This window comes from Saccopteryx leptura, chromosome 1, assembly GCF_036850995.1.
Source record: "Saccopteryx leptura isolate mSacLep1 chromosome 1, mSacLep1_pri_phased_curated, whole genome shotgun sequence".
Taxonomy (NCBI): domain Eukaryota; kingdom Metazoa; phylum Chordata; class Mammalia; order Chiroptera; family Emballonuridae; genus Saccopteryx; species Saccopteryx leptura.
The window spans coordinates 52,517,580-52,530,173 of NC_089503.1; the positions used below are offsets into that span (position 1 = coordinate 52,517,580).

General features: G+C 49.4%; 1 protein-coding gene across 7 annotated transcripts in view; it reads right to left on the minus strand.

Moving 5' to 3' along the window:
* Positions 1-12,594, minus strand: part of PPFIBP2 (PPFIA binding protein 2) — a 159,922-nt gene that overhangs the window by 82,366 nt on the left and 64,962 nt on the right. The window contains exon 1 of one of the 7 annotated variants that reach the window (XM_066366452.1): positions 1,024-1,346. The exons of the other annotated variants lie outside the window; for them this stretch is intronic. Coding sequence (XP_066222549.1) covers positions 1,024-1,071 — 48 coding nt within the window. The 5' untranslated portion in view covers positions 1,072-1,346. Of the gene's footprint in view, positions 1-1,023; positions 1,347-12,594 lie in introns of those variants that run through there. 7 annotated transcript variants of the gene reach the window in all.

Genomic DNA, 12,594 nt, shown 5'->3' on the forward strand with positions numbered 1-12,594 from the left:
CTGTCAATTTTCAGTAGCTTTCCTGGGCCTTCTGCTTCCCCTCATTGCGCTTACCAATTAGTAATTTGGAGTCTATTTACTGGACTGCTTAATGTCCATCTCCCACACTGAAGGAAGACCCACAAGAGCAGAGACTTTCTGTTTTGTCTACACTGGACTCCCAGTGCCCGGAACTCAATAAATACTTGCTGACTGCGGGCTGCAGAGGGTGCACACAAAAGCCAGCCAGGCACAGTATTGGAGCACCGGGGTCCGGGCCTTCTGAGCTGGATACTTCTCATCCCTCCCCAGTTACAATGTCAGCTCTCTTATCTGTCACATGCTTGTGACCTTCTTGCCTCTGCAAAACATTCAGCCTGTGTGAAAATAAATGTTCATCTCTCCCTCTTAGCCGGTCTCAGGAGGGTCACAAACGGGGAAAGAGCCGAGTTCTGGGAGCAGAGATGCTATTCCCGCGCCCCACAATCAGTCCTTCCTCGCTCAGACCGCGCACTCACACTCTTATCCTCAAGAAAGGGCAAGAACAACTTGCAACCTGAACCCTGGAGCTTCTGAGAGAGAGCTCAGAAGAGAACTCCCCGGAGGGCCTGCCTCCGGAAGCGCAGCTCTTTCGACTGACAGCTCCCTCCTCTCCACACTGGATGACATGGAGCCCAGAATAAGCTCAACAGCTTCCGAATTCGGTGCATTTCAAAGGCAGTGGCTTCCAGCCAGTAAAGAAGTGGACACCTTTTTCTGGGACAGTGTTTGGAGCCTCCAACTGTTTAAGTGCCAAAGTCAAAGCAACTAACCTTCCTTACTCCATCCTGGCCTTTCCGGACAGACGCTCATTCACCAGAATGTCAGAGGAGAAACAAAGACAGCTGGCTGTTTCTTGCCCCGTGTCTATAATTAGATTCTCGTGAAGAACTTGGCCATACAGGGCTTTGCAGGACAAATATCCCCCCTTAACACACTCCCCCCAAAAGGTCGCTCCCCTCACTCATCTCCACGGAGACCCAGACAAAGCAGCCATTCACTTACCCTCTTCAGCCACGCAAAATGCTTGTAAACATCAATGTCCCCATCCATGCTGGGCACCCATGTCAGCAGTTAGAGTCCTTGGTTGAAAAGCCCTTTCTCTGGCCAGAGACCAAGTTCTCTCCTCTCGTCTTTGCCCCCTCCCCCTCAGGAACTCCAAGCTGCGTTCAAGTTTCCCCAGGTTCCTGGCCTGTGTTCTCCAGCCTTTCTCTAAACAGTCTCAGATACACAAGGGCTCAGCCCAGACCGTGCTGCTCCAGTATCCTCCCCCACCGCCCCCACAGACACGCGCGGGCACCAGTGCTGAGATGCAGAGCTTGCAGGGCGATCAAACCCAACACCGAGGTAGGGGAAAAAGGCAGACTTGGACAGGGGTTGTAAACACACACACACACACACACACACACACACACACACACGCACACGAACATTCTTTTGGTGATAATACCAGAGCCTGCCAGAGGGAAAAACAGTCCTGAAGAAAATTCCTCGTCTGGCTTCCCCTTTCTGGAGTGGCTGGAACTCATTACCGAGAGACCCTGATTTCCTGTCTCCGCTGCACTCAGCGTTTACCCACAGGCTCCCAGCTGCTCTGGGGTTATTTGGGACTGGGGAGAAGACTAAAAATAAGTGCTGCTCTTAGAGGAGCTGCTGATTCCCACACACAGCCGGACCCCCACCCCGAAGCCCACACCCACCCCTTGTCCTGGCTGTGCCCTGAGGGAAGCCTATCGTTTCCAAAAAAGAACAGATTCAGAACCAGCTCTGGACTGGGTTCTTGGCCCTCCCGAGTGTTTGCTATCCTTGGCACGGGTGGCATTAGCCACCGGAGACCAACTGCTACAACCTCAGAACCCTCTACCACTTGGGGGAAGTCTGACTCTGGGCTGCTGCCAGCCACCACCACAGGGCACCCTGGGACCAAATTCCGAACCAGGTTGGGGAGGGGCAGTTTCTGTCAAGTCCCAGGCCCACCTCACTGGTTGTCCACCACTCCAGACTTGCTGCTTCACAAGCCAGGGAGGGAGGAAGGGTAAGGCCGATTCACATGTGAGTCCATGAGACAGGGAGCGGTCTGGGTAGGAGCCCTGGGAAGGCAGTCGCTGGCAGACAGGGAGCTTCGTCTGTTTTCTTACTGGCAGGTCACATGCTGGCTTTCCAGGGGCCTCTCCAGCACTCCCCAGATGCGGCCCCCACCACCTCATACTGCCATCTCCTTTGAGAGCTCCCCTAAAACAGCCTTTCTCCCTTGCGCAGCCCTTGACACGCAACCTTTGGCTACGGCTGATTGTAAAAGTGATCTTTGATGTGGGTGCAGTGGGAACAGCGGTTACATAAAAGGGCTCTGACTCTGCTGCATAAATGACTTGCAGACCCACATCTTGTGACTGCCGGTGGCCCTCTAGTGCCCTCCACAGTCACCAGGAACTCCCAGCCTGAAGAGAAGGCTCTACTTAGTGTCATCAACATTCACCAAGGCCCAAAAGCAGAGCCCCAAAGACAAAGCAGAAACATATCCCGCAGCCTGACTCTGGTTAGGCTGGCTCAGCCTACAGATCACAGGGGCGGCAGAAGGAGAGCTTTGGCCAGCAGCTGGCACGGAGGGGGGGGAGGTAAATTCCTGGAGACACACCCGGATCCGAGGCCAGAAGGGAAAAGCAGGCTCCTCCGCCCATGCACTGGACTCGACACCCTTCTCCCATCTGGCCCAGTTCCAGAGCCCAGCCCAAGCTCCACCCAGCGAGTGTCCCTGCCCAGAATTATATGATAGGATGTGTTAACGAAGAACATCTTTAAGGTTGCAAGGGTAGGGAGGCCTTCTTTTTTTTTTTTTTTCTGTCTGAAAGCCTAAGAAAGTCAAATGAAATCTTCACACATTTGCCCAGCATCCGAGGCAAATGAAACAGCCTTCCCGCCCTGGGACAATAATGAAGTACTGTATGGTGTGTGGTGAAGGTGTTTCTGGGTTCCAGGGAGGAAGAGGCCTGGGAGCTGATTTGGGGACTAGATGGAGAAGAGGGGTACAGTCCCAGCCCCTGCCTCCCCTTGGAGGGAGGCTTTGTGACCTTCACAGGTTCCAGTGTGAGGAGGAAAGAGTGAGCCTTGGCAACGACTCCCACCTGTGCCTGGGGAGTGGCTCAGGGGGCAGCCCCTCCTCCTGCTCCGCCCTCAGCACCTGCACGCCTCTCCACTTTGCCACCTCCCTGCTGTACTGAGCCCAGCTGACAGTTCATATATCTGTCCTCTTTACCAGACCGGAGGACACGTGTCTGAGCCCTGATCTGCTGCTCTACCTTCCAGGCCTGGCACCACTCTTGCTACACAGTAACAACTGACACATTTTAAAATGAAAGAATGAGGCCCAAATGGTAAGACTTGCAAGATAAAACTAAAATCTACTTGGAGAAAATGAGTCTTGAAGGTCTGTTATCCCAAGTAAAGATGCTCATTCGACTCAAAGAGGAAAGGACAGGGCTGACTTCATCTACTAGCACAATTCATGTGGGATGAATTGGTTGTGGGAGGAGAAAAAGAAAGTGGAGGAGGGAGGGGAGGAAAAAGGGAGGGAAGTACAGAGGGAAGAATCCAGACAAGATGCTGCTAAATTCTTGACATATTTTTTATGGTATCCTCAAGTAGCAATTCTTACCTCAGCCCCCTACCCCTTTTTAAACACCCAAGTATATTTTATTTCTCGTAATTCAACTTAAAAATGCACAAAATAACATTCCAATAGGCCTAAGAACAGGACATTTGCGTGTGACTGGTGGGCTGAGACGCGGTGGACACAGGAGCAACAGTCCCCTTTGCACACACTAATCCGCCAGGTAGCAGCTGGTCCAGACGCCGTACTAGCAGGCCAAGCCCCGCTGCACGGCCGCTCTCAGAAGGCCATCCTCTGGGGCCCCTCACCGTGGGCCACAGGGGGACTCTGGGGATCAGTGAGGCCCCTGAATATGTTCATAAAATGTATACAAAGTATTAGTATTTGTATGTATAAATCACTATGTCTCTGAAAACAAAGTTTCCATCAGAAAATATCCATGACTCCCAAAAGATTGGAAGTCTAGGTTTTATTTGGCTTAGTGGTTATTCCTAAAGGTTCAGGCTGCCCTTGGAAGGAGGAGTGGAATGGGATGGGCTTTCTGCTTCCATTACACTACCTCTCCAAGGTACAGTCTCAGTCCCTGGACCCATTTCCAAAGAGAGAAATCTTGGGAACCACACAGGGTGCACAAATAGGGGTCATTACAGAGACCCTGGCAGCCTTCGGGGCCCTCCCAAAGGCCACTCCCTCACTGGCAACCAGACCCGTGACTGTCCGGAACGTGAGGCTCCCAGCCGAGGGAAACAGGCAGGAGACTGCAGACCAAGCATTCAGGGAGTGAAAGTACAGCTAAGAGGACAGAGTGGCTGGGTATGAACAGGGGCACTCATGCAACTTACCCTCCTCCTCACCTCAGGGCCACAAGGGCACCCTAGGATACCACCTACCTGGCTGGCATCCCAGCTATGTGCAAGACTGAGTGGGGGTGAGGTTCCTGAAGGCTTGCCCCTCCTGGCGGCTGCCAGGAGTCAGCAGCATCTAACTGGGCAGAACTGTGGACCGGGGGGAGGGGGTTTGTGGGCCACATGCCATTCCGGCTGACCCATCACCCGAACCCTGAGCTCCAGCTCAGCCTGAGCCTTGTCCTCTGGGCCATGGTGGCAGGAGCCAGGATGCCCCTGGTAAGTCTTTCCACAGGTGTGCTGCCCAGTGGGCCTGCTGTGCAGAAGAGAAGAGGGGACGAGGAGATTGAGAGGGATGAGCTCAGGGCACCACTCCTTTGAGCTGACAAGGAAGCCCTGCTTGTAAAATCCATCCTGGCCACAGCAGCCCAAGGTCCCCACAGTGCATAGGAACCTCCTTCCAAAATGGGTCAAGACAAGTGTCCGCACAGTTTTCCTATAAAGGGTCAGATAGCAAATGTTTTAGGTTTTGTGAGCCATATGGTCTCTATCACACTCAACTGGCATTTGTAGGAAGGACAAAAGCAGCCCCAGCCAACCCATAGTGTGGCCCACTAACATTTTATTCACGGACCCTGAAAATAAAACTTTATATCTTTTTTACATCATAATATCCTTCTTGGGGTTTCTCTCAATCATCAAAAAATGTAAATACTCTTAGCTCATGGGACATAAGAACTAGTTCAGCAGGCCGAAGGCAGGCCGCAGACTGCAGACCCCTGGGCCAGGACACTGCTTCTTCACCTCCAATGAACCACCTGGGCTGGGGGCAGTTCATTTAAATATGCAGATTCTAACCCAGTAGGTTGGAATTGTGCATCACTAACAAGCTCCCAGGTGATGTGCACACTGCTGGTCTGAGGACCATATTTGAGTAGGAAACCCCCTTTGGAAGCCCCTCAAATCACAGGTTACTGGGCAAGTTTGGCTGGAGGCAGGAATTCCTTACCAGCCCGCCTGCCAGTAGCGGTGCCTGTGAGGGCAGCAGACTCCTGGGGGTGTGGCTCCAGCAGGCCTTCTTCTGGGGGGCTGGGAGTCTACATGCTCAGACCTTGAGTTATGCTAACCTGGCAACATCACCCACCATGTCCCTGGGGTCCAAAGCAGGAAATTGCGTGGGGAAGGATTTATTTGCTCTTCACCAGTGTTTGCACATTCTTGGTCATTTATAAACATTGGTTCTTTGGGACTGGAATAGTCTCCTCAAGTCAGGCCTGAAGGAGCCAGATCTCTAAAATTTAGTAGGGTACAAATTACTTTGGTGGTGGTGGTGGTGCTGGTGTGTGTGTGTGTGTGGGGGGGGGGGGATTCAGGAAACATAAAACTGCTAACTTTGCAGTGCCCGAATGCCCCAGATCTGGGTGCTGTGCTGAGAAAAGTATATGCAGAACCCCCCACAATACTAGAGGCTTCTCTAGGACTGGGTCCAGCAGCTGTGAGGTCAGGAAATGTCTCCTGGAAGGAGAAAACCATCTTAATAATCCCCAGCAAAAGGCACTGAAATTAAAGAAGTCTGAACAGGCCTGTTGCCATTGACAATGGAAGGTCAGGTCTATGCTCTCAGGACCATTCCCCAGCTCTCCCATGTCCCCTCCCCAACCACAAACAGTGGAGCCTTCCAGGCCTGCCCTTTGTCCACTGGGCTCCAAGGAAAATGGGAAAGAACTCTCTCTGACAGCTGACCCGGGCACACTGTCCAGCCGCTTCACTAATGAGGTGCTTATGTCATCTTTTTAATTAATAAAAAAAAGTTTCTTGTGTAATGTGCATCCATACCTTCTTCCTTGGCATTTAGACTTTCCAGAATTTGTCCCTGACTCCCACCTAGTGGTTTCTTCCAGTACTGCACAGGCACAAGGAACCCCACCCCACAGGCATGCCAGCCCCACCCAGAGCAGGGGTTCCTTGAGAGCCAAGCACTGGGAAGAAAGTGCTGACACCTGAGACTTTCTGAGTTCTGTCATATTTACACCTGTCACAGGTAGAGGGCAGGAAATACAGACTGGATGTGGGCTCACATAGGCTCTGCTTTTTAATTATTTTAAAAAAAATTTTTCCATTGATTTGAGGGGGTGAGAGAGGGAGGGAGAGAGTAAGAGAGAGAGAAAGGGGGAGAAAGAGAGAAGGAGAGAGGGGAGGCGGAAGAGAGGAAGAGAGAGAAACAAGCATCAATTTGTTGTTTCACTTAGTTGTTCCCTTTAGTTGTTCCATTTAGTTGTATATTCGTTGGTTGCTTCTCATATGTGCCCGGACCGGGGCTTGAACCCATGACCTCTGCCGTGGCAGGCTGATGCTTTATGTATTGAGCCACCAGGCAAGGGTCTGCTTTTTTTATTTTTTTATTCTTGAAAAAGAGGTACCAAATTTGCCCTTCTCTCTTTTAAGAGAAAAACATTTTCCTAGGAAACTTTGTCTAAACGTTCAAAATGAAAGTATTCAATGAGCATATATCCTGACCCGTCCTTTGTTCCAGTCCCTGAGTGGAGAACAAGACATGGAGACAAATGAGAAACCCAGTTCACAGTTTATGATTCCAAAAACTAGCTTTTTATCCCCACCTTTTTTGCAACTCCTCTGGCTTTTCAATATGGTAAACAGATTTGCTTCTCTGGCCACAATGAAAGATTGCACACAGAATTTGGCAGGATTGCCTGGGCTTTGTTTGAGGAGCTGGAGCCAAAGAAGCCACCATCTGTGACAAGGTAGTTGAACTGATGAGGGCCATGTGCCCTACTGGGGCTGATCTCTTTCTTTGTTTCTAGAAAGACTAGTTAAGAAGGTCACTGAAGGGACCTGAAGTGACCAGCAGGATGTCAGAGGTGAGCACATCTAGTCAGTGGGGCCTCCCTCCCCCGGCCCAGCCAGGCCCCGCAGAGGCTGTCCTCTCAGGACACCCTGTGCTGTTGCTCCTGACGCTGGCCTCTGCTCAGCCCGACGCTGCGCAGCTGCACTGAGGGAGGCTCCCTACCCTTCTTCACTCTGGAAACCCAAGGTCTAAACTGAGGAAGAAAAATGCTGGTGCCTACCAGAGGCTGCTCAACAGATCCTCTCAGCAAATACAGGCTGGACTGCTTGATCCATTCGTGCAGACAGACTGTCAAAGCAGTTGTCGGTTCCAGTAAGGATCCTGAGGCCCAGAGAAGAGAAAAAGAGGCTCACCCAGCCTGACCAGGCGGTGGTGCAGTAGATAGAGCATTGGACTGGGATGCAAAGGACCTAGGTTCAAGACCCCGAGGTCGCCAGCTTGAGTGCAGGCTCATCTGGTTTGAGCAAAAAGCCCACCAGCTTGAACCCAAGGTCGCTGGCTCCAGCAAGGGGTTACTCGGTCTGCTGAAGGCCCACAGTCAAGGCACATATGAGAAAGCAATCAATGAACAACTAAGGTGTTACAACGCGCAATGAAAAAACTAATGATTGATGCTTCTCATCTCTCTCCATTCCTGTCTGTCTGTCCCTGTCTATCCCTCTCTCTCTTTGGAAAAAAAAAAAAAAAAAAAGGCTCACCCAAAGCCACATAAGTGGTGGAGGGCTGGTCTTTTAGTGCATCCCTTACCCTGCTTCATCCCGGTTCAGTTTGCTTCCACCAGCCCACGCACACTGACTAGGACCCCCGCTGACGTGCAGAGGAAAGCCTGGGTTCCTGCTGAGGGGCCGAGCCTGCCCCATGTACCCCGCTTCCAAAGAGGTTGGGTGGAGGGCAGAGTGCAGTCCCTCTGGAGGTTCTCTGCCAACTTCTCTCCCTCCCCCTGGAGCCCGAGCTCCGCCCTGACGTGCCCTCGCTCTGCTGCTGCTGGGTTTGCCTGTCCTTCCTCGGACTTCATCTTGAGCCCCTGAAGCTCAGGTCTTCATCGAGGACCCCCTAGATCCACATCCAATGCCATTAGACAGCAGGACAGACTGGCACCTGGGAGGAGATGAGAAGTGTATGCTCCAGATTGTTAGAAAGTACCCAGATCTGCTTCATCTGGAGACTGCTGGCTCTGGTATCTCTTAGGCATCTCCCATGAACCTGCATCACCAGTCACCACTGTGCACCAGGCTAGGTCAACTCCTACTCACCAGATAGGTGTCCCCAGCCCTTCAGGGCCCTCTGGAAGCTGACTAGCCCCTGTGTGAGCTACCTAATGAGCCTCTACCCAGCCAAGCTGAGCAGATATGGAAGAACAGTGACACTCCTTTCAGAATCAGGGTACAGCCACATTCCTGGAAGTGGTCATAGTGGCACCAGCCCCTTCTTGCCTGTGGCACATGTCAGCATCACTGATAACCTTCCTTAACTTCAGGACCATCTGGTGGCATTAAGTGGCTCTTGACCAGAAATGGTCATGGTCCCCCTCAGAGCATCACTGCAAACTTCATTCACCACAGGTCTAGGAGGTGGCTGCAGGGAGGGGAAGAAGGCTGCCCCTTTCTGGAGCTCAGCTCTGTTCCCACCACAACCGAGATGCCTCAGCCTTCTGGCCTGGGCCTCAGCCTCCTCCTCCATGACCCCGAGCTTGGCCCTGTCTGCCAAACACAAAAGAAGACCTTTCATCCTTTGAGGGTTGCTCTATTCCGCTATACCACAGCACAGGACAGCCTCACAGATGCTTCTCTGCAGGCCAGGCCCCAGCTCGCTTAGACTGCAGGAAACATTCTCTATATAAGAGCCTGTCATGAAACTCGCTGAGATAGGTCCAGAATTCAGAAAGAGATACTGCTCCTTGAACAAGGGAATCCAGGCCCTATATTCCTTTCCTCACTGAAGCCCCAGAGGATGTCCTCAGCTCAGAGAGCCTTACACATACCCTTCAAGGCCAGGAACCTACCTTTCCTCGTTCTACTGGCCGCCAAGGAAAAGGCCCCAGAGCCCTGGAAACTCACTCACAGCCCAGGAACACTGAATCCTGGGCAGGTCTGCTCTACTTGGTCTTCAGGATGAGTCTAGTTATAATTATTCCCCCAGAGTACCTGCCACTGCCAACCACTCTGTGTCCAGCCCTGCTAACACCCCACAGAGGAGGGACCAGCCCCCCACCCTTATAAAGAAGCACAGCCACCTACAGTCTTTCTTACTTGGACGCACTAGGACCAGGAGCTCCCTCTCCGTTGAAAACATATACCGTATTTTTCGCTCCATAAGACACATTTTTTCCCCCAAAAAAAGTGGATGGGAAAATGCCTGTGTGTCTTACGGAGCAAAAAATATGGTATTTTATTAAGTATTTTAACACACCATTTGGTTCAGAATATTTTTTTTTCTTATTTTTCTCCTTAAAACGCTAGGTGTGTCTTACAGTCAGGTTTGTCTTATGGAGCAAAAAATATGGTAGATGGGGGTCCAGGCCTAGTCTGTCTGCTCTTTACTCTGTTCTAACCACAAAGCACTTTCTCATATCTACCACTGCCTCTTCAGCAGTCCCGTTTTCTTTGGGTACCACATATGCCTATATCTGTGCCTGAAGATCCACAACCCCTGACAAACAGTGACAAGAGAAAACCACATTTCCTACCATCTGATCCGTCTCATCTGGACACAGCTGGTTGACTTTTGGGTGGACACCTGACCCAAGGACAGCTAATCCAAAGCTGTGTGTAAATTAAAAGCCTTTAATTTCTAGTTCTTTTGCACTTAACATTTCTTTATAGGCTTGGAGGACTTAGCTCAGAAATTATGAGCTAAGCCAATCTGATTCTCCCCTTTAGGAATTTGAGTTCACACACACACACACACACACACATCAAACTTTAAGGGTGTGTGACAGTTTCTCTGAGCTGTCTTCCTAAGGGCCATTCATTTCCCCCACTTCATCCTGATTGCTTCCTGACAGAGGCTACCTCCTACTCTGGTGAATGAAAGTACCAATACTTGTTTCCAGCTTCCCTTGCAGCTCAGATTTACACATGTGAACAAATGCTGACCACTGGGACCATACAGAAGTCTTCAGGAGTGTTTCCGAGAAAGACTTTCCTTCCTAATTAAAGAAAAATAAAAAGGACATGTCCTATCTCTGAAAATGGTTGTGTCTATGTGAGGCTGTTTTCCCTGGAGCCGCAGCCATCCAGCAACTTCTAAGGGACATATTTGAAGGAAACCAACCCTTGAGGATTGTGAGGCAGAAAGATGGGAAGAGCCAGAGCCCTTGAGGTCATCTCAGAGCCACTGATCTAACCCTGGGAAGTGCCCTCCCATTCTCTGGACATCTTGTTAGTGACATATAAACTTCCTTATTACTTATGCCACGCTATTGGAGAAAGAATCCCAACTGATAAGAGATGTCACAAGGGAGAGTTGGACCATGCCGGGCCAATGTAATGGACAAAGCAGCAACCAACTCATATGACAAAGCCAGTCGTTTAAAGAGCACAGTGCAAACATTCAAGAGATGCACAGACATGGTGAATGAGAAGGCACATGGGCCACCCAATCCCTCAGGCTGCCTTTCTAGCTCCATTTCCAATTATAAGCCACATATGACTTATTTTTCAAAGAACTCAAGGGAGTCTCCGTGGTTTGAGGCAGTGGTTCTCAAACTTTAATCTCCATATGAATCATCTGGCAATGGGTCAGTGGGTCTAGGTTAGGGGCATCCATATTCTGCAATGTTTTTTTTTACAAGTTACCAGGATGCCAAAGCTGCTGATCCACACACCACAATTTGAGTACCAAGGACTTCTAAAAGTGTCAACCTAAAAAGTACCAGTAGACTGGTTCACTGTTTTAGATGCTATTTCCATACAGATACCATGGACCATGGAATGTGAGAGTGCCTGATTATAAAATGATTTCAGGTCTGTAAAACCTAAAATAGCCTGACCAGGCGGTGGCGCAGTGGATAGAGCATCAGACTGGGATGCAGAGGACCTGGGTTCGAGACCCCGAGGTCGCCAGCTTGAGTGTGGGCTCATCTGGTTTGAGGAAAAGCCCAACAGCTTGAACCCAAGGTCACTGGCTCCAGCAAGGGGTTACTCGGTCTGCTGAAGGCCCACGGTCAAGGCACATATGAGAAAGCAATCAATGAACAACTAAGGTGTTACAACACGCAAGGAAAAACTAATGATTGATGCTTCTCATCTCTCTCTGTTCCTGTCTGTCTGTCCCTGTCTATCCTTCTCTCTGACTCACTCTCTGTCTCTGTAAAAAAGAAAAAAAAAAAACAAACCTAAAATACAGACAGGCTGTCTCTGTCTAAAATCAAAACATTAACATTCAGCCCTGGTATCATGGAATGTTTATATGAACTTTTGACCCCCTGAAAAGCCCACCATTCATAGGTTGTTGATGGCCATAATTACTCTAAAAGATTTATGAATGCATCAATTTTTAGGAAAATCTTTCCAAAGGAAGGCATTCCCTCAGCCATTGTAAATAATTCCAAGAGATCTGCAAATCTGAACACAAGTTGTTTTTACAGTGAATTCTGCAAAGACTGATAACCACATCGGCTGCCTTTGAAAAAAAAATTTTTTTTAATCTATTTGGGTAAATTATAAAAGTTAAATCCATATTTCACATGACACAGTAAAAAAACATTGCAGATGAATTAGAGTTAACCATAAGATACAAATCAAACCACAAACCCACTGGAGGAGACAAGGGTGAGTATTACCAATGGGAAAGGCCTTTCTAGAGATAAAAAGGGAAAAAGAAAAGACTGATGGAGTTTACCACAATCCTTTCAAATTCCATGTTTCAAAAAGTACCATAAATTACATTTAAAAACAACCTGAGGAAAATAAATGTTGCAAATAAAGCAAAGGGCCAATAATAAAGTTATTTAAATACATAAGAAAAGTACCAAAATTTTAATAGAATATGAAAAAACCAGGGTAGAGTTGATACACTCAGGGACCCAAAGTGGTCTCTGAGGAGTGTCTGAAGAAAATATTGAAACTTTTTTAAGATGTCCTTTAAAAATCTCTACTTTAGGTGCTGGCTGGGTGCTCAGTTGGTTAGAGCATTGTCCCGATACACCAAGGTTGCAAGTTCAATCCCCAGTCAGGGCACATACAAGAATCAACCAATGAATGCTTGGATGAGTGAAACAACAAATCAGTTTTCACTCTTTCTTTCTCTAAAATCAA